Here is a 23119-nt window from a genome sequence, read left to right as displayed (position 1 = left end):
AGTGATTCTGACTGTGTGGGGGCTGGGCTACAAGTGATATGACACTGATCACTGCTCCCTAAGACAGGGAGCAGTAGATCACTGTCCAGTCACTAGGCAGAACAGGGAAATGCCTTGTTTACATCTCCCCGTTCTGCCTCTCCATGACACGATTGCGGGACACTGGTGGACATCAAGTCTGCGGGTCCTGTATGTTGCTTTGCCTGCCCGTGCCATTCTGCCGGCATATATCTACATTAGGCAGTCGGCAAGTGGTTAATTGCATGTGCCGGTTTCCCCACTCCTGAATGCCAGACTCCATAGCACTGAGGAGAGGCTTCAACTGTAAGTTTTCTCACTGCTGTCAGAATACCCATTCATATTGTCCTTACATTTTTAAAAAGTGGCAATCTGCATCTGCTGGTGGTTGTGGTGGCAGGCTACAGTGGGAAGCTGCATCTTGTGGTAGGCTACGATGGCAAGAGGCACGCTGCATCTGGTGGCAGGTAATGATGGCAAGAGCACTCTAGCCAAAGATAGCATACTATAGTGGTATAAAATCCCTGAAGAAGAAATAATTTGTACCTTTCGAAACACGGTGGCTATGCCCAACACTTGGAACCATCTACTGTTTTCATATGGTGATGGGACTGAACAGAATGTCGCTGGGGAAGACCACTTTCTGTACTCGGATGTACTATTATGGTGCATACTCTTCATATTTATATGTAAAACCGTGGTTGTACAAAAGTGTTTATTTATTTATTTATTAAATTACTTTTTAGTATTTTTAAAGAATAATGATAAAGAACAAAATACTTTTTTATACATTATAATTGTGTTTGGGTTGCCTTTCAAATCCCATGACGTGAAGAAGTATACTGTGGGATCAACTGGTGCTTAGTATACGTAAACCTGTTCCCACCCACATTCTAAGCCCTATTCTAATTACTATACTATACCTACCTATTCCGAGAGTGCTCTGGTCTGGTCACGTGATCTCTTCAGTGGCTGGCTTCTGTGTAGATAAGAGATCGCTGACAACGGCTGCAATACCTACGTGGGGACATTATTTATAGGCTTATTATGGGCCATCCGTTGTCAGCTGTCCCTCTTCTACATTGGAGTTGATCATGTGACCGGACGGGAGCGCACTCAACTCACGCTTGTTCTAAATAACCATATTTCCATAAATCTATTAAAGGGGTTGTAAAGGTAAAAAATGTTTCCCCATAATAGCTTCCTTTACCTTAGTGCAGTCCTCCTTCACTTACCTCATCCTTCCATTTTGCTTTTAAATGTCCTTATTTCTTCTGAGAAATCCTCACTTCCTGTTCTTCTGTCTGTAACTCCACACCGTAATGTGAGGCTTTCTCCCTGGTGTGGAGAAAGCCTCTTGAGGGGGGAGGGGGCGAGCAGGAGTGTCAGGATGCCCACTAACACACAGCTCCTTTCTCTATATGCAAAGTAGACATCGTGCTGACTTGCCTGCTCGCCCCCTCCCCCCTCAAGAGGCTTTCTCCACACCAGGGAGAAAGCCTCGCATTACTGTGTGGAGATACAGACAGAAGAACAGGAAGTGAGGATTTCTCAGAAGAAATAAGGACATTTAAAAGCAAAATGGAAGGATGAGGTAAGTGAAGGAGGACTGCACTAAGGTAAAGGAAGCTATTTAGGGAATTTTTTTTACTTTTACAACCCCTTTAATTGTAGAGAATTAGAGATTATATTGTGACTGTGTTACAGTGTCTGATTTCCCAGATTGAACCCTGTAATCCAAATAAATGTCCTTTTCACAGTAATTTCGAATAAATATTAATTATAAGTTAGAAGAAAAATGTTCTATTTTGCACAATAATTATTGCACATTCAATTCCATTACTCATATAATTCATATACATGTGTGTAAAACATAATATTTAATACCAGTTATATTTGCAGGTTGCTGAAGTTGCCCCTAGCATTATGATAAAACGAGTTTGCTAATGGGGTGTTATACCAAATACAACCACATGATGGCACACGAGTTTCGTTCCAGCAGAATGGCCCATGTATTTATTCTGCAGAATGACAAAGTTAATCTAGTGGGCAATAGAGAAATGCACACAGAGACAAACAACAACAACAAAAATGAAATACTAATTTCCCCCAAAAACAGTTTTATCCATTGGAAGACAAATGTATTCCTGCATTTTTCATGCTCAGTGTGGTACACAAGCTTTAACTTTATTTACCAGAAATTTAGCTTGACTGCACTCTGTTGTGTTGCTATTAGTATGGCCCTGTTCATGCATCTGTGTTCTCAGATACATCTGTTATAGGATACAGCACATCAGCATATTATTTTTAATACGGGTTGAACAGTGTTTTACTTTTTCTCTTCTGGAAAGCACATGTTAGTACGGTCAAACTGCATCCGAACACTGCAGGCCAGTTATAAAAAGTTCCTTTATTGATTACAATTCATTCTGCCAACAGTTTTACCTGTAGTTTATTCTCAGACTACATTCATACAGTGATAATAAGTGAGGAAATCTTCTGCGCTGGCCAAGTGAATTAATAGAGAAGTCAACAATATGGGAGTGTTAATGAATAACGTGTACGATAGTGTGTAAATTAGGGCTGTTACTGATTAAAATGTTTGTGTTCGATTATTCGATTATTTTTTTCATCGATTAATCGACTAATTTCGATTAATTATAACGCACACACAGATCCAACTACTTTTAGCTGATCTCCTTGCAGGCTGATTCCCAGTGCAGCTACCAACCACTGGGAAAATGGATAGCAGGATACAAAAACACACAAAGGCAGCGCTCGATGGGAATAGCATTAAAACTTTTATAGTCTTCAAGTAGGTAACCAAATAAATATTGCACTGGAGATAAAATCGATGTAGCTACATAAACTGTAAAAATGGTGCAAGTAATACCAAATGGTAGCAAAAGCAGTCATAAAAACATGTAGCTAAGTATGATACTGGTATAAAAATGTGTACAACGATACCACTGCTGAATCCAGATAAGGAGAGGTTAACATCAGTTTGTCGGCATGTAGATGTCCCATAAAGGAAACTATCACAACTCCCAGTGGATGTCTGTAGAATCCCAGTTTGATAGAGGGAAGTGTAACAGCTCTTGCGTGTGGCAGATAGTAAGGTCCCGTTGGCATGTAGATATGAAGGCACAGCAAAGGAGCCCTTCAGATGGACACGGCAAGCCTCGCCGGTGTCTGTGACGTCACCGGACCTCCGACGGAACTCCATGATGGCCCCGCAGCAGGCGTAGAGGTGAGTACCAATCAAAAGAATTTTGATTGATAAAAAAAATTTTGATCGATCAAAAAAATTAAAGATTAATAGAGAAATTAATAGTTAATTTCCACAGACCTAGTGTAAATAAATGAAAATGCTGCTCAAATCTATGTGACTACAAATCACTATGAATGTTTATTACACTACGGTGGAGTCCTGATTTTGTGGACACACGATCAGAATTTCCGACAGGAAAAGTTCGATGTGAGTTTTTGGTCGGAAATTCCAACCCCCATCTGACTTTTTCTGTCGGAATTTCCGACAGCAAAAAATTGAGAGCTGGTTCTCAATTTTTCAGACAGGAAAAGTTATTGTCGGAAATTCCGATCGTCTGTATGCAATTCCAGCGCGCAAAAAAAAAGCATGCTCGGAATTATTAAACTTCATTTTTCTCAGCTCGTTGTAGTGTTGTACATCACCGCGTTCTTGACGGTCGGAATTTTGTGTGTCCGTGTGTATGCAACACAAGTTTGAGCCAAAATTCCGTCTGAAAAAAATCCACAGCTTTCTTGACGGAATTTCCGATCGTGTGTACGCGGCATAACACTATTGATACTACATTAGTTATTTTAGCTATGGGATTATGTTTGTCTTATGTTTTAATTGTGGTTGCGCTGCACTTATGTTTTGTACTTAAAGCGGTGGTTCACCCTCCATAGCAACATTTTAGCATAAAATTAGGCATAGTAGCGCGAGCTACAGTATGCCTGTCTTGATTTTTTTAGCCCGGTACTCACAGTGCAATCGTACATAGAAGATTCCGACTCCCCGCGGGGAATGGGCGTTCCTATCCAGACGGAGGATGATTGACGGCTGGCTCTGGCACGTCACGCTCCCCGAAGACAGCCGGAGTAGGTCTCGGCTCTTCACGGCGCTATACGGCGCCTGCGCACAGTCTATGCGCAGGCGCCGTGAAGAGCCAAGCCTATTTCGGCTATTTCCGGAGAAGCGTGAAGTGCCAGAGCCGGCCGTCAATCATCCTCCGTCTGGATAGGAACGCCCATTCCCCACGGGGAGTCGGTATCTTCAATGTACGATTGCACTGTGAGTACCGGGCTAAAAAAATCAAGACAGGCATACTGTAGCTCGCGCTACTATGCCTAATTTTAATTTTTTTGTTTATAGGGTGAACCCCCGCTTTAAGTTTTGGAAGTTGAGTGGACACATATTTAGGGTGTTAGCAGCAGTCTTTGCCTTGTTTTTTTGGTAAATGATAATATTGTTCATTATTTGCACATAGATTAGAGTGGTTGTTTGCACTTATTATACTTAACATATACAGTATCTCACAAAAGTGAGTACACCCCTGACATTTTTGTAAATATTTTATTATATGTTTTCATGTGACAACACTGAAGAAATGACACTTTGCTACAATGTAAAGTAGTGAGTGTACAGCTTGTATAACAGTGTACATTTTCTGTCCCTCATAATAACTCAACACACAGCCATTAATGTCTAAACCGCTGGCAACAAAAGTGAGTACACCCCTAAGTGAAAATTTCCAAATTGGGCCCAAAGGCCCAGATTCTCATACAATTACGTTGCTCCTGGGCAGCGTAACGTATGTGATTTACGTTACACCGCCGCAGGTTTACAGCGTTAGTGCCTGATTCTCAGAACACTTACCTGTAAACTTGCGGTGGTGTATCGTAAAAGCGCTCGGCGCAAGCCCGCCCAATTCAAATGGGGCGGGCACCATTTAAATTAGGCGCGTTTCCGTGCCGAGCGTACTGCGCGTGCTCCGTCGGGTAAATTACCCGACGTGCATTGCACTAAATGACGTCGCACCTACGTCATTTGCTTAGACGTTAACGTAAATGGCGTCCAGCGCCATTCACGGACGTCTTACGCAAACAACGTAGATTTTTTAAATTTCCACGCGGGAATGACGGCCATACTTAACATTGGCTGCGCCTCATAGACCCAGGGGCAACTTTACGCGTCAGAAAGGCTACGGAAACTACGTAAATTCTCTGCGTCGAGTGCGCGTACGTTCGGGAATCGTCGTAATTTGCTAATTTACATAAGCGACGGGGAAAACGACGTCAGCGACACCTAGCGACAGGAAAAAAAATTGCATTTAAGATCTGACAGCGTAAGAGCCTTACGCCTGTCAGATCTAATGGGTATCTATGCGTAACTGATTCTAAGAATCAGTCGCATAGATACCCGGGGCCAGATTAGCAACACCATTTGCACCGTCGTAACGCCTTTGAGAATCTGGGCCAAAGTGTCAATATTTTGTGTGGCCACCATTATTTTCCAGAACTGTCTTAACCCTCTTGGGCATGGAGTTCACCAGAGCTTCACAGGTTGCCACTGGAGTCCTCTTCCCCTCCTCCATGATGACATCACGGAGCTGGTGGATGTTAGAGACCTTGCGCTCCTCCACCTTCCATTTAAGGATGCCCCACAGATGCTCAAAAGGGTTTAGGTCTGGAGACATGCTTGGTCAGTTCATCACCTTTACCCTCAGCTTCTTTACCAAGGCAGTGGTCGTCTTGGAGATTGGGAGATTAAGCTCTGGTGGTCCGGAGCACCGTGAGGCAGCTATACCGGGGCTCAGAACCAGCGATCGCCCCCATGTAGGTCAGTGGGACTGGGGGGGGGTGAACGGGGCGAGTTGGGGGTCCTGTGTAAGTTCACCTTATTGATTTGTTCTGTAAAAGTGAATTTACCCTTTAAATTACTGTGGCTTGTGTGGCAATTGTATATACAAATTTGTTTCTATTTTAAAGTGGTTGTATACTCGCAGCAGGTTTGGAGAACTTACCTGGTCCACGCCGAGGGAGATGTCATCTTGCATCAGCGTGTTTTCCCGCGTATCGCCGCTCCAGCGCTGTGATTGGCTGGAGGGGCGATGTCGTCACTCCCGCGCATGCGTGCGGGAGACTTCATTTCGGCAAGGTCCAGCGGCGCATTGCGAGGGGAATATCTCCTAAACCGTAAAGGTTTAGGAGATATTCTTTATACCTACAGGTAGGCCTTATTATAGGCTTACCTGTAGGTAAAAGTGGTAGCAAAGAGTTTACTACCACTTTAACTGACAATTTTATTATTTTTTGTACAAGAAGATACAGTGCAACTGTGCAGCATATAGTATATTGATTGCAAGATATAATGCAGAATCAGTCAACATGGGTCATTCAAACACAAACAATAGATTTGTAATCAATGGCTAAAAGGAGCTGCAAGTCTAAAATCAGGTAGTGAGGTAGCACTAGTATCTATGCCTTTCTTGTATTAAGAGAGGTATGGAGACAGAGATATAATTTTGCCCCTGTACAAATCATTAGTAAGACCTCATCTGGAATATGCAGTTCAGTTTTGGGCACCAGTTCTCAAAAAGGATATCGGAGAACTGGAGAAAGTGCAGAGAAGGGCAACCAAACTGATAAGAGGAATGGAGGAGCTCAGCTATGAGGAAAGATTAGAAGAACTAAATTTATTCACTCTTGAGAAGAGGAGAATAAGGGGGGATATGATCAACATGTACAAATATATAAGAGGTCCATACAGTGAACTTGGTGTTGAGTTATTCACTTTACGGTCAACACAAAGGACAAGGGGGCACTCTCTACGTCTAGAGAAAAAGAGATTTCACCTCCAAATATGGAAAGGTTTTCTCACAGTAAGAGCTGTGAAAATGTGGAACAGACTCCCTCCAGAGGTGGTTCTGGCCAGCTCAGTAGACTGCTTTAAGAAAGGCCTGGATTCTTTAGTAAATGTACATAATATAACTGAGTACTAAGATTTGTAGGTAAAGTTGATCCGGGGAAAATCTGATTGCCTCTCGGGGGATCAGGAAGGAATTTTTTCCCCTGCTGTAGCAAATTGGATCTCATGCTCTGCTGGGGTTTTTTGCCTTCCTCTGGATCAACTGTGGGTGTGGAGTTGGGTGTATGGTATTGTACTGTGTTTTTTATTTTGGTTGTTTATTTTTTGTGGTTGAACTGGATGGACTTGTGTCTTTTTTCAACCTGACTAACGATGCAACTATGTAACTATGCAGGTGCTACAGATAGCTATCGATAGGTACTCAGCTCCTCAAAGAAAAGCCCAGGGCCAGTAGTGATAAGAGAAAAAAAAAGGGAGAAGCAGATTAAAACCAGCCATAGACAGAGCGGTATTCTTTCCTTTCCCACTGGATGCAGGAATGAATATTGCTTGATTCCCCCATCAACACAGTGTTGATGGGGGAATCCTTCCTGCGGAACTATTGTGTTCTGCTGGCAGAGAAGCCATCCCCACTGGGAGAACACAGTGCTTGTTGCTAGCGGCTATAACAGCCGCTAGCAATAATCGCATGTAAGAATCGATCTACTTGGGTACATTCAGCCTACCCATACATGGTTCGAATCTTGCCTCCAGCAAGGTCCATACTAGATATAAGGCGGTAAGTCGGGTGAGTGGAGCCTCCAAAAGGTTCCATTGTTCCCATACGTGATTGTGTTTGTCCAAGGAGTTGTGCAGGAAAGCTGTGGGGTTTTCCATCCTCTTTTTACATCCTGGATCCTCACATGTAACTTAATCAATGAGGGATGCTCTTCTCTTTTCCCCAAATAGGTAGTAAACTGCTGTCTTTTTTTTTTACCTTGTAAGACAATATCATAATGTGCTATGCATCGCATATTAGCACATTATATGAAACGTACCTTAGATGAATGAAGCCCTCCAGCGGGGCGCTGTCACCGCTGAAGGTGCTTCCATCTTCACCTGGTCTTCCTTCTGGGTTAGTGGTAGCTAAGATGACATCACTCCCGTGCATGCCGTTATGCCGTTCCTTCAGAGTGCATGCACTGATGACACCAGCTGCATCTACAGCAAATATCTCCTAAACTGCGCACGTTTAGGAGATATTTACAGTACCTATAGGTAAACCTTATTATACTTCCACTTTAGGGGATAACACCCCTTTGGGAACATGTTACACCCGTCTTTAGGGTGGAACATATAGAATGCTTCTGAAGCTCTCCTCCCAATCCCCCTCGTGACAGCAGGCCAGGGAACTTCTCCCTGCACCCGCTTTCACATTTTGAAAATAGTGTGTGGGGCGCCATCCAGATTACAGTGAATGAATGCCTGAAGTACCATCATATTTTGCAGCTTGTAGTTCTCAATGAAGTGCTAGCGTGCTAGTAAGCATTTTCATAGTCAATTGAGCTTCTTGGACTTCAGTAACTACCTGCCCCTTTTGGAGTTACGGGCAGACAGCTACACTGACATGCTGCAGAGGAGCCTGACATTGCACCCGTGGTCTGCTGATCTTGGATACAATGCTTTACAAGCTCCTAAGAAAAAAATTGTAAATGCAATTTTTTTTATTTTTTTATATGCAAAGAAATTTGCATTTTTTTTTTTTAAAAGGTGAACTTATGCTTTAAGAGCCATTAAGCACCATGCTGCTGTCAGCAAATGGGCTTTTTTTTTTTTTTTTTGTGGAAGTTTTAGAAAATATTTAGGGGAGGAATCCCAAAATTACTTTTAGGAAGAGGTATTATTTTTTATTAAATTTTTTAACAAAAGTGAAGATATCATTTAACGTCTGTAGTCTATGTATTGCTTCTGCCACTAGAGGTCACCAAATTATCACACAAAAAGACATAAGCTGACTTCATTCTTCTTCTTGTGAAATATATATATGTACTGTATGGCCCGGATTCACAAAGCACTTGCGCCGACGTATCTCCAGATACGCCGCGTAAGTGCAAATATGCGCCGTCGTATCTATGCGCCGGACTCAGAAACTAAGATACACCTGAAAATAGGCTTCATCCGAGCAATGTAACTTGCCTACGCCTGTGTAGAGTGGGCGCATATTTACGCTGGACGTATTTGGCGCTCCCATTGATTTTCTATTCACATATGCAAATGAGGGAGATACGCCGATTCACGAACGTACGTCCGTCCGACGCAGTGCGCGTAAAGTCATACGTAAAGTTATGCCCCATCAAGGAGGTGTAACTCCACAGCATCCATGCAAAGGGAACTCAAGCCGTAGTATTTTACGTAGGACGTGAATATGACTAGGCGTAGGTTACGTTCACGCCGTAGCCAGTGATCCGACGTATTTTAGGGAGTAGTTCCGCCGTTCATTATACATATCTGTCTGGCGCTCGGCCCATCATTTGCATGGGGTCACGCTTCATTTGCATGGCTCACGCCCACTCCCGCTTACGCCTAGGAAACCCAGCGCAGTTTTGGCAGCACTGGCTTTGTGAATTCAGTGCTTGCCTCTCTGCACTGCGTCGGCGTAGTGTAAAGGAGATACGCTACGGTGGCATAAATGTGCTCCGCTGTCTGTGATTCCGGGCCTATATATATGTGTGTGTGTGTGTGTATATATATTTATATATATATATATATATATATATATATATATATATATACATATATATATATATAAAATAAATGCACAATTCCTGCAAAATGTTACCATCAATTTAATTGTATTAGCTAGGCTTGATTTCAGGGAAGTGGCCAGGGGATTTAAGGAGAAGCAGTTTAGTTTAAATGTACTTTTGTATGTTAACGTGTGCACGACGTAGTAAGGGATGGGACTTCAGAGCCACATCTTGTGTTGTAGTAATTATGTGGTTGTGTGACACTTTACCAAATCTAATTAGCTCATAGCAGGAGGCACGCCACACATTTCCAGGAGGCACGCCACTCAGAATCAGCAGCATCTGCGATCGTCTGGTGAAGTGTAAACGGTCCTTATTACATCAGTTGTAAAGATGGCATTTCATTTCCATTGGCCTCTTTCAAGCCGGGGCTGGCTGTCTTCCCTGGCTTTAAAATTTCTTGGATGACAGCTAATCCTAATCAGTACATACATCTTTATTATAGGAAAGGTATATGCTGACCTTGGAGACTTGCTTCATTATCCGTCTACCAAAACAATTTAGGAGATGATAGAGATTCAAACGTCATAGTCTCCGGAGGAGAACATGCCCTTATTCGGTTTGGCAGAGCGAAAAATGCAGAAAACGATAGCAAATATTCACACTCACCTTTCACTGTTATAACTTCGCTATGTGAATGAATTGTCAAGTCTGAAAGCCTCGTACACACGACCGAGAAACTCGACGGGCGAAACACATCGTTTTGCTCGTCGAGTTCCTTGTTCGGATGTCGAGGATCTCGGTGAGCCAAATTTCCCCATTCCCGTCAAGGAAAAAGATGACATGCTCTCTTTTTGGCTCAACGAGATCCTCGACAGTTTCCTTGTCGAAAAGTGTACACACGACCGGTTTCCTCTGCAAAAAAAAAAAACAGCAAGTTTCTTGCTGGTTTTTGCCGAGAAACTCGGTCGTGTGTACGAGGCCTTATTGGTTGCTCTGGGTTATTTTAGCGTATTCTAACTCCTTGCACAAACGTATTAAATAGACCTTCAAGAATGTTGCCTGTGGTTTTATTTTTTTCATGATATCATCCCGCCATTTTAAGCATTTAATGGTCTGCTGGCATATTACCGCAGGACTTTTCTTCACCATCTCAGCAAAGAATACCAATTTACATGCCAGGTGTTTAGTAGAATGTCAGCTAAAAGTTTTTTTGTTTTTGGCAAAGGAGTGGTAAAGGATTAGAGCCTTGGTCAGGTTTTACAGCTGTCTGCTTTCCCACTAGGGAGGGCCATTCTAACTTCCTGTCCTTTGACCATCGTCTACAGCAGGGGTCCACAATCTTTATAAGCAAAGAGACACTTTACTGTCCTTCAAACATTTGGTATGCCACACTATGGATAGTAGGAGTAGAAAATGCCCTAGGGTCAGTGGGAGTAAACCGTGCCTCATTGGTATTAGTGGGAGGAATAGTGCCTCACCATCAATGCCAGTGGGGGGAATTGTGCCCCATCATTGGTGTCGGTGGGAGGAATGCCTTGTCATTGGTACTATTGGGAGGTAAATTGCCCCATCACTGGTATCAGTGGGGGGAATTGTGCCCCATCATCGGTGTCAGTCAGAGAAATAATGCCCCATAATAGGTGCCAGTGGGAGGAATTGTGCCCCATCATTGGTGTCAGTGGGTGGAATAGTGCCCCATTATTGGTTCAAGTGGGAGGAATAGTGACCCATCATTGATACAAGTGGGAGGAAAAGTGTCCCATCATTGGTGTCAGTGGGAGGAATAATGCCCCATCATTGGTATAAGTGGGAGGAATAGTGCCCCATCTTTGATACTAATGGGAGCAATAGTACCCCATCATTGATACAAGTGAGAAGAATAGTGGCCCAGCATTAATACAGGTGGGGGGAATTGCCCATCATTGATACAAGTGGGAGGAATAGTGGCCCATCATTGATACAAGTGGGAGGAAAAGTGCCCCATCATTGATATATGTGGGAGGAATAGTGCCCCATTGTTGGTATCAGTGTGAGGAATAGTACCCCAAGAACCAGATAACGTCTAACAAAGGGAGGCAGTTTGTAGACAACTGGTCTACAGGTCAGGAACTGGGCAAAAAGCTACATTTTATTGTTATTTCTGGAATACAGAATATATTCAGATGATGATACCTCTCCCAGTGACAGCTGTGTGAGATTTCCACTTGCTGTCATTTTTCTAGGACAGTAAATTGAGGGAAATCATTCTGATAGGGACACATATATCAATAAAACCATGGCATAGCTTCTATCCCTTCCCTAGTCTGTCCAAAATGAACATCAACAACAACAAAAAAGTTTGGCTGTAGTTTTGCTTTTAGGTTAACATAATAAAATTAAAAGTTGTCTATTTATGAAAAAAATCCCATACATTTGCACAGCTGTCACTAATAATCGCATAAATCACCTAATAATCACTAATATTTGCCAGAAAGTCCAATTCATGTCAATTGGGACACAACAGTTGCTTGCACACAGCTGCTGCTCCCTATTTGACATCTGTGTGGGTACAGGTCCATGTCCCCGAATGCAGACAGTGTGATTTTGGAGACTCACACCCACATGCACTCTGCACCGCACCCACGCGGATGTCAAATTGGGATCAGTAGCTACATCCTGTGACTGCTTGTATGCGTATGCAGGGAACACCTGTGCATGCAAAGCATTTGCCTCATATGGGTGTATGTTTATGTACACCCATGTGAACAAGGCCTTACTTCCTACAATCCTCGGGTCCATCTAGTGGACATAATGCAACCTTTTCTTGATTGGGGTATTTCCAGAAAATACAGCATTATGACCACTAGATGGAAACCCAGTTCATGAGTTGTTCCCTTGGGTTTAAGCACATTATGCACAGGCACCTTTATAAGGGACTGTTTATCTGTTTTCATCAATTTTTTATTTATATTTTTATATTTATGTTCCTTCCCCATCTTGACAGTATAGCCCCTCTTTGCTTATTTGTAGAGCACATTGGCATTTTTTTTTTCACGTGCAGTTTGATCAATTTTATAATGTATTTCATATTCTATCATAAGTTTTGTAAATATTAAAGTGAATTAAATGAACGTTTGGTCCAAATTAAACCAAAAAGTAAAATATCGTTTTTTGCTCTGCTCTGTTCTAGCGATTCCTGACGGGCCAGTATTTGGCGCACTATAAATCTATTAAATCAATCAATCAATCAATTGTAAGATTCGAACAGTAATGTCCAAGAGCTACTGTTTTCCAGCTGCCTCCAAAAGCTTTACTAGCTACTTAAGCCCCGGACCATTTGGCTGGCGAAAGACCAGAGCACTTTTTGCGATTCGGCACTGCGTCGCTTTAACTGACAATTGCGCGGTCGTGCAACGTGGCTTCCAAACAAAATTGAAGTCCTTTTTCCCCCACAAATAGAGCTTTCTTTTGGTGGTATTTGATCACCTCTGCGGTTTTAATTTTTGGCGCTATAAACAAAAATAGAGCGACAATTTTGAAAAAAAAAGCAATATTTTTCACTTTTTGCTATAATAAATATCCCCAAAAAATAACAAAAAAAAATTTTTTTTTCCTCAGTTTAGGCCGATACATATTCTACATATTTTTGGTAATAAGCGTTTATTGATTGGCTTGCGCAAAAGTTATAGCGTCTACAAAATAGGGGGTAGTTTTATGGCATTTTTCCTCAATAATTTTTTTTTTTACTAGTAATGGCGGCGATCAGCGATTTTTTTTTTTTTTTTTTTTTATCGCGACTGCGATATTATAGCGGACACATCAGACATTTTTGACACATTTTTGGGACCATTGTCATTGATACAGTGATCAGTGCTATAAAAATTCACTGATTACTGTAAAAATTACATGCAGTGAAGGGGTTAACCAGGAGGGGACACTGAAGGGGTTAAGTGTGTCCTAGGGATGCGTTCTAACTCTAGGGGGGGTTACATCAGCATTTCCCCCCCCCCCCCCGAGACGATGACGGTTATCCCGGGGACATCGAGTCCGCGGGGACCCACGGTTGGACTCACAGAGCTTGCGGCGGACAATGCTGCATCTTAAAGGGGACGTACCTATAGGCCCATTTGCCCAGCCGTGCCATTGTGTCAACATATATCACCGTGCGCTGGATGGCAAGCGGCTAGTGGAGCCTACTGTACTTGGCTGCTGTTGCTCCATAGGGCTTTGGAAACTCATCTCCACCTTATTTGTGCCACTCGGTGCCACATTTTCCCATTGGTGGAGGCCATCTCCTTGACTGACAGACAGAAGGGTGTGCAGAGTGAACTGGAGACCCGGCTGAACACACCTAACAAAACATATGGCAATCTGAGAGGTGGTGTGCGAGATTAGATTATATTACATAGGAGCGGGCAAAGCCCAATGTGAGCTACATTAACATCATCCTGTATATTATAGAGGGAAATGCAGCTTCGCCTTGCTGGTGGTTGCTGAATAGGATGTGAGCTGTCAAACGCTTTTCTACCTTTGAAAGATTCATTTGGGAATGAAGATCTCTCCTCCCTTCCGTGTGAGTGAAGAATCGTCCGGTTATCAATGGGAAGAGAGGCGTGTGTTTGTTTAAAATGAGCCCATGTCTCACATCTCCTCGTTGTTTCCTGTTTCCTGGGCCAGGATGGTGGGAAAAGTCACATCACTGGCACATACTGTGTTTCTACACGATTGTACGACTGTATTTAGTCAAATATCCTTCAGCTAGTCCCTATTCTCACAACACAGTAATCTTCTGCACAGAAGACGTTTATAATATTAGTTGTTCCTGATCTTCCATACTGTCTCCAAAGAAGTATTTGACAAGATTAGGGGCTTATTCTCTGATTAGTGCAGACAAATAAAACCATCCAGTGGAATAAATATATAACAAAGATTAAACTGTGGTGTGAGCCAGTAGTGTATGATCTGCAGGCAGTGCCGGATTTAGGGCCCTTTCACACAGGGCGGATCAATAATGATCCGCTTCCGTGTGTCCGTCAGCTCAGCGGGGATCCTCCGTAAAATCCCTGCTGAGCCGTCGGCTGACAGGGTGGTCCCCGCACACTGTGCAGGGACCGCCCTGTCTTTCCTCCGCTCTCCCCTATGGGGGGATCGGATGAACATGGACCGTATGTCCGTGTTCATCCGATCCACCAGACGGAAGAAAAATAGGATTTCTTCCGTCCGCAAAATCGGTTCTTTGCAGAGGCGGGTGATTACGGGTGTCAGCGGATGGTCATCTGCTGACACCCGCAATCACATAGGGTCCAATGTATGTCCCGTTTTCATCCGCAACGGATGGATGAAAATGCGGACATACGGTCCGCACATGTGAAAGGGGCCTTAGACCTTCAGGGGCCCGGGGCACTTGAAGTTTCGGGGGCCCCTTCAACATAGACATTAAATTGTATGACAAATAAAAAAGTGAACTGAAATTATTATTATTTTTATTATTATACACAATTTATATAGCGCCAACAGTTTACGCAGCGCTTTACAATGTATAGGGGGGACAACACAATTGCAGTACAGTTCAATACAGAAGGTACAGGAGGGCCCGGTACAAAAGGTAATAGCTGCAGAGAATGATTTGATGGGGGTGGCTCTGGGACAGTTGTTAGGTGGGTCCTGTAGAACTGCACAACTAATCTTTAAAAAATCGCGACCTTGATTCAACCCCCCTGACGATCTCCATTGCAGCTTTGCCGATTCTTTCATACCCAATATCGACGTCTTCTCCGCCTCCGCTTCTCCTCCTCTTCTTCCTCATGCACTGCTACTGTTGCAGCAGCAATGACAACTGCGGTGGCAGGAAAAGGAATTGCCTCACACCATGTATGTTTTCATTGGTTAATGCCAAAGTTGTGGCAAAGTTGAAATTGTACTGATCCCAAATCACGGCAAAATCGCGGTCATAAAATCGCGGCAAAATTTCACGACTTTGAAGTCGTATAAGTGTGAAAGGAGACTTAGCCCTGGTTCACACTGGGTACGATTTGGAACGATTTGAGATGCGATTTGACAAATGTCAAATCGCATCTCAAATCGGCGGCAATTGTCGGCAATGGCACTGTCCTAATCAGTGCGACGCCGCATCTGCGATTTCAAAAAGTAGTTCCTGTACTACTTTTTGCGATTTCGGGCCGCGATTTACATTAAATTGTGGCCAAAATCGCGGTAAAATCGCGCATTTTACTGCGATTTCGAATTCGCAGCTGTGTGAACCTAGGCTTAAGGTCCATATTTTTTTCTCAAACTTGTTTCTTAAGTTAAAATCAATGGGCCAGATTCAGAGAGATCAGCGCATCTTTAGATAGGCGTAGCGCATCTCATATGCGCTACGTCGTCGTAACATTGAGAGGCAAGTACAGTATTCACAAAGCACTTGCTCCCATATGTGCGCCGGCGTAACGTAAATGGGCTGGCGTAAGCCCGCGTAATTCAAAGTAGGCAAGTAGTGGGCGTGTTGTATTAAAATGAATCGTGACCCCATGTAAATGAAGCGCCGAACGAATGGCGCATGCTTAGAATCACGTCGAATTTACTCCATAACATACGCCGGCTCAATGCCTGTGATGTGAACGTAACCTACGCCCAGCCCCATTCACGTACGACTTACGTAAACGACGTAAAATGCGACGCTTGTTCCGACGTCCATACCTTTGCATTACCTACGCCTCATATAGCAGGGGTAACTATACGCCGGACGTAAGCCTTACGTAAACGGCGTAGCTTACTGTGACGGGCGTACGTACGTTCGTGAATCGGCGTATCTTGCTCATTTACATATTTGACGCGTAAATCTATGGAAGCGCCCCTAGCGGCCAGCGTAAATATGCACCCAAGATACAACGGCGTTGGAGACTTACGTCGGTCGTATCTTGGCAAAATTCAGGCGTATCTGATTTCCAGAATACGCGTATTGATACGATGGCGCACATTTGGACTTACGACGGCGTATCTGGAGATACGTCGTCGTAAGTCCTTTCTGAATCCGGCCCAATATTTTTTGCTAGAAGATTATTTGTAACCCTCAAACATTATATATATTTTAGCAGAGACCCTAGGGAATAAAATGGTAATTGCTGCAATATTTTATGTTGCACTGTATTTGCCCAGCGGTCTTTCAAAGTATTTTTTTGTGGTACAATATACACTTCAATGAATAAATAAAAAAAAAAAAAACAGTTAAGTTAGCCCAATTGATGAAAGATGATGTTACGCCGCGAGAATTCGTGAGAAAATCGTGATCTATCTTCTAAGTAAAAATTTTTATCCAGAATTGTGCAGCTCTAGTGTGGGATAGGCTTCCCTGAATAAATGAGTATTTAGGGATCTCCTAAAGGTGGACAGGGTAGGGGCTGATCGGACATACCAGGGCAGGGAGTTCCAGAGGATGGGAAAGGCTCTGGAGAAGTCCTGAAGGTGAGCATGGGAGGAGGTAACAAGGGAGCTAGAGAGCAGGAGGTCCGGGGATGATTTGGGCGATATCTGCAAATGAGGTTGTTGATGTAGATGGGGGTGATGTTGTAAATGGCCTTGTATGGACCTTGCTTTGTGCACTGGTGCGCATTCATGTTGAAACAGGAAGAGGCCATCCCCAAACTGTTCCCACAAAGTTTGGAGCATGAAATTGTCCAAAATGTCTTGGTAGGCTGACGCCTTAAGTGTTCCCTTCACTAGAACTAAGGGGCCAAGCCCAACCCCTGACGAACAAACAACCCCACACCAGAATCCCCCCTCCACCAAGTGATTTGGACCAGTGCACAAAGCAAGGTCCATAAAGACATGAATGAGTGAGTTTGGGGTGTGGGAACTTGACTGACCCACACAGAGTCCTGACCTCAACCAGCTAGAACACTTTTGGGGTGAATTAGAGCAGAGACTGCGAGCCAGGCCTTCTCGTCCACATCAGTGCCTGACTTCACAAATGCGCTTCTGGAAGAATGTTCAAACATTCTCATAGACCCACTAAACCTTGTGGACGGCCTTCCCAGAAGAGTTGAAGCTGTTATAGCTGCAAAGGGTGGGAAAACTTAATATTGAACTCTACAGACTATGACTGGGATGCCATTAAAGTTCATGTGCGTGTAAAGGCAATACTTTTGATAATATAGTGTGTGTATGTATATGTATATATATAAATATATATATATGTGTGTGTGTGTGTGTGTATATATATATATATATATATATATATATATAGTGCTGCGTTAATTGAGGGCCCTATATAAGTGCATGTAATAAATAAATAATAATTTGTAGTCCAAATGTAATAAGGTTAAGGTTCACAAAAAAAAAAATCAATCATTTATTTCTTATGTATTTAATGTATTGCTTTTCTCAGATTTTAGTTTAAGTTGTCAATGCACACGAAGGTGAGTGACCACCATATGAGGGTGGCCATATCTAACAGAAGAGGACCATTCTGCACCAGAGCAGAGTTTGTGGTTTGTAGCAGAGCTGGCATCATGAGAAGGCAATAGGTGGTAACAGCCCCCCAGAATTAATTTTTAGACCACCCACCACACCCTCCCCAGACATTCCTTATACAGCATTTCCTATTATTTATTCTATAGTAAAGGTGGTCACCCATTGAAGATTCAGTGCCCTACCTGTGGTCACTATCTGGAGCCAGCTCTGGTTGTAGAGAGGCTACAGAAGCAGTCATAAGATGACACAGAGATCTATTATTATAGTTATGCAGTAACTATATGGATGTACAGTATTTTTTTTTTTTTTCTGCAGGAACCCTAAATAATTCACTTGTCTGAAGGTTACATTAAAAAAAAAGAATCTTTTTGATTATCAGGCCTGTAGGGGGAACTTTCATCCAGTAGATAAATCTCACCTGTGTTTAGGGTCCATGCACACTGCCTTAAAAATCGCTGCTTAATGTACAGGAGTTTTGTATCTGCCTGTAGAAGCAGCTCAAAATCCAGTGTGTCCATTCACATTAGGACAATTAGAAATTACATTTTGAGCTCAACATTGGTGTTGGGTTCACATTTGAGCTGCATGTGGCTCACAGCAGTGGTCCGGTGTGTCCTGGTTCACTGTTTCAGGTTCGATTTCAGCCCGAATTTTGGGCTGAATTCGGACCTGGAATAGACCAAAAGATGCAGGGCATTTTTGTGCAAATTGCACCGCACCCGCTGCGGAAATATGTGAACCGGCTCCTTAGAGAGACGGTCAAAATAGACACTGCATCCAATTCGCAATGGTGTGAACCCAGCTTTAGAGGCAGGAAAAAAAAAGAACATTCTGGTTTGTGTTTCTGATTGGAGCTTTCTGGCAGAAAAACTGCAAAACTTGCCTAAACTATCTACAAAAAAAACTATGTGAGCATGGAACCTTAGTTTTTCTGGAATTACTGATGGACTTTGGGATCCTTCCCTTTGTGGCTTTGTTTTGCCATTGAAAATGTATTTATCTATTTAATTTCAGTCTAGAGCCTCATGCACACTGCTGCTCCTAACCTCATGTTTAGGAGCTTTAGGCCTTGTACACACGACCGAACATGTCCGCTGAAACTGGTCCGACGGACCAGTTTCCGCGGACATGTTCAGTCGTATGTAGGGACGACCGGACAATTTTCCGGCCTAGCGGACAGGTTTCCAGCGGACAAAATTTTCTTAGCATGCTAAGAAACTTGTCCCCTGGAAGCCTGTCCGTCCGACATGTCCGCTGGTTAGTACACCTAGCCAGCGGACCGAAATCTCCCGCATGCGCCGAATGGATTCGACGCATGCGTGGAAGCATTTTACTTCCTGGTTTGCGGACGTGGCGGCGTCTCAACGTCACCGCCATGTCACCGCGCTGTCTGTCCGTGGGGATTTCGGTTTGATGGTGTGTACAGCCATCAGACCAAAATCTCCCATCGGACATGTTCGATCGTCTGTACGAGGCCTTAGGTGTTTTTTTTTTTTTTGGCAAAGCCTCTGAACTCAACTCAATAAAAGCATATGGGGGTTATTTACGAAAGGCAAATTGAAAGTGCACTAAAAGTGCACTTGGAAGTGAAGTCACTGTAGATCTGAGGGGGACATGCAATGGAAATAAAAAACAGCATTTTAGCTTGCACATGATTGGATGATAAAATCAGCAGAGCTTCCCCTTAGATCTACAGCAATTGCACTTTCAAGTGTACTTGTAGTCAAAAGTGGATTCGTAAATATCTCCCATAGGCTTTTACTAGAGTTTAGAACCAGCAGCGTTTAGAGGCAGTGAAATGCTTTTTTCCTGAAGGCATAAGAATCACGTTCAGAAAAGGAGCTTTTGGGCATAAAAAAGGACCGAGAGCTGCTAAACGCATCTAAAGGGCGAGCACTTCAGTATTTATTCATTTAAATGGCCAGAATAAATGAAAGTTAAATTAAAATTCTGGCTAATTAAATAAATAAACGCCAAATGCTGCTAAACTTGCCTAAACTGGTTTAAAAAAATCGCAGCTTAGGTACGTATTTAACACCGATTATTTTTTCATGTCAGGAGAAACAGCGTTTACAATAAATCAGTGTGGATGAGGCCTTAGTATATCTAAATGACTGTGATTGGTTCTATTTGAGCTGTAGCAACTTTGACAGTAAACGTAACAGCACTTTTGCTACCAGCCATATAAAATATACCACCGGCTTACACACACTTTCTTTCAACAGAATGGAATTTGACGATGAAGACGGAGAGGGACCCAGCAAATTTTCAAGGTCAGTGTCTAGGGTACTTTTTGTTTGTTTCAATGGAAGTGCAAAGATTGCAGTTTTTCTAATATTCTTTCCTTTACTCTACAGGTAAAGTTGCAAGTTGCAGGCTCTGAGATGTAAGGTAGGAGAGTGCTTCAGATTCCTGGTCCTTATCAGCTCCGCAGGTTTGTCATCCCTGCTGAGAGAGAGCTGGATGTTTGTTTCCAGGTTGGAAGATGAGAATGACCTACTGGATGGAGACCAGCTGTACAGGTAGGGCCAACAATGCATGCATGCAGAAAACAATAGTGTAACTACAATGGAATAACACTCAGTGTAGATTTTAGCTGCATTTGCCTTACACGCTGTTAGAATTTAATTAAATTGTCCTGTGACAACGGGTCTCATATTTAATGAGTCTGAAGTATCCGATTGTTGTTATTGCCCATATCATCAAACAATCCTACCATTGTTCCCTGCTGCAATATAAATATAAAAGGAAGTATCAAATTGGATACTATGGATGACTAGGACAGTTTTTTTCCGCAAACTGAGGCCCAGTATATCATATAAACCTATACATTCCATCTGTGTCACTGAGTTATGCCGCGTACACACAATCGGTTAAACCGAGGAGAATGGACTGATGGACCGTTTTCATCGGTCAAAACCGATCGTGTGTGCGCCATCGGTTATTTAACCATCGGTTAAAAAAAGCCAACTTGTTTTAAATTTAACCGATGGATTCCTAACCGATAGAACAAAACCGATCGTTTGTAGGCACGACCATCGGTTAAAAATCCACGCATGTTTAGAATCAAGTTGACGCATGCTTGGAAGCATTGAACTTCGTTTTTTTCAGCACGTCGTTGTGTTTTACGTCACCGCGTTCTGACACGATCGTTTTTTTAACCGATGGCGTGTAGGCACGACTGACCATCAGTCAGTTTCATCGGTTAACTGATGAAAGCGGTCCATAGGTCCGTTCTCATTGGATGGACTGATCCTGTGTACGCGGCATTATCGAGTAACAGTATAAAACAGGTTTTCAGTAAGAAGCCGTCCTTTCGCATTAGTATACTGCATTCTTACATACAAATTCACAGCTTTGCAAATAGAAATATCCACCATCCTCTATCTGGTTACATCAGCATTTTGATTTATATTTACACATACTTAACCCTGCTGTTAATTTTGCCCGTACATCTGTTTATTTGCAATAATTGATGTGATTTTAAGCAGGGTGGTTCCAAATGGGCCGTGAAGCACAGATAAGTGGTTTTGGGGTGTACTGCCCTAGCTTGCAATGTGGGAGTTGGATTCCAGGGCTGTCAACATTAATAGCTTTGTATACCTGGCAGCCGCTAACTGTCCTGCCTGCATTCCACTGTCAATCAAACTTATAACATGCTGATATTCTGCAGGTCTTTCCAAGTCTAGGAAGCAAAAGGAGCCTCCTGACATCCTGAAGGTGGAATATAAGATAACTTCTGGTCCAATCTGGTGGATTGCTAATGTTTAGATTGTCCAGCTGTGTATACACTGTTCTTTTCTACACATTGCAGCGAAGCACCTTCACCCACGCTCATGAGCACCTCGCTGTCAGACCGACAACATCCCTCGCCTTCAGTTATTTGTAGGGCTTAGGTTTGGAAGCAGCTCAGGACAGCGCAGTATGCGACGAGAACCCTTTGTATTAATAGACATTCACCTGCTGGCTTGCATGAACTCTGTCAGCAAGACAAATTGCATGCACCAGTATAAACATTTTTGTAATCAGAATTTTTACAAAACCAAACATACAACATGCCCTCCTGTAGTGCTGTCAGATAATAAAGAAGAACAAGAATGTATTGCACAATATTCAAACAAAGTACAGTAAATCAACAATTCACAAAAAAAACAGAGTTTAATTGCTAAGTATTGGTGATAAAGGTTATAGAAAAAACATATTTAGACACTGTGTAATGGAGTGCATATTTTTAGTATAATTCACCATAGGATAAAATCAGTATTTTGTCACTGTATATGTTCTGTCTGAATTCATTTTATATAGGAGGAACACTGCCCAGTCATGTTCATACAACATTCTGTTGGTGCTTATGATGGAAGACATGGATGGATGAATGAACTTTGTTTCATGTATTTCTTAAATGTTTAACAAACAAAATAATGACTGTATACAAAAGTACAAAATCAGATTTAATCTATCAGCATATCAAAGCAAGGAAATATTATATCTATATTGCTGTAGTAGCTATGGACTACTGCAATTGGTAAAATTGTATGCTTCCTTTTTAAATAATCCTTAATAACACGTGATGAGTATCCAGGTACATTGGGTTATGCTGCTGCCTTCAGGAGCTCAGACCTTGGCAAAACAAAGCTGTAAAGACAGTCCAGTATAACCCCTCCCACTCCCAGCGTGCCTCTGTTTTTTTCAAGTGTCCTAGAAGAACGGATGTCTTCTCTTCTCTGAGAGAAAAATAAAACCTTTTCTTGATTTTTAGATTTATTTTTGATTTACCAGGTTTCTTCATTTAATATATTCTCTCAACTTAATTACACATGATTTAGTAAAGTACAATTAAACTCCATTTGACAACTGATGTCATTGGAGGAGGGGGAAGAGGAGGAAACTTGTCTACTGATCAATTTTCAAATTTTCTGGAACTCAGAGTAATTTGGTTATCCTTTCCACGCTGGACCTCGTGTCTGTGAGGTCATCTGACTAGGATTCATTTGGACAATTCCATTGCAATGGTTTTCAGTTCATCAAC

The 23119-nt window shown here is 42.6% G+C and overlaps 1 protein-coding gene across 3 annotated transcripts in view; it reads left to right on the top strand.

The window, feature by feature from the left end:
- ARNT2 (aryl hydrocarbon receptor nuclear translocator 2) overlaps positions 1–23119 on the top strand; it is a 191989-nt gene that overhangs the window by 31761 nt on the left and 137109 nt on the right. For all 3 annotated transcript variants that reach the window (XM_040342429.1, XM_040342428.1, XM_040342430.1), the window contains one exon: positions 20316–20363. In XM_040342429.1, the coding sequence (XP_040198363.1) occupies positions 20316–20363 (48 nt within the window). The remainder of the gene's footprint in view (positions 1–20315; positions 20364–23119) is intronic.

This window comes from Rana temporaria, chromosome 3, assembly GCF_905171775.1.
Source record: "Rana temporaria chromosome 3, aRanTem1.1, whole genome shotgun sequence".
NCBI classification, from domain to species: domain Eukaryota; kingdom Metazoa; phylum Chordata; class Amphibia; order Anura; family Ranidae; genus Rana; species Rana temporaria.
This window is presented reverse-complemented; position numbering and strand designations above follow the sequence as displayed.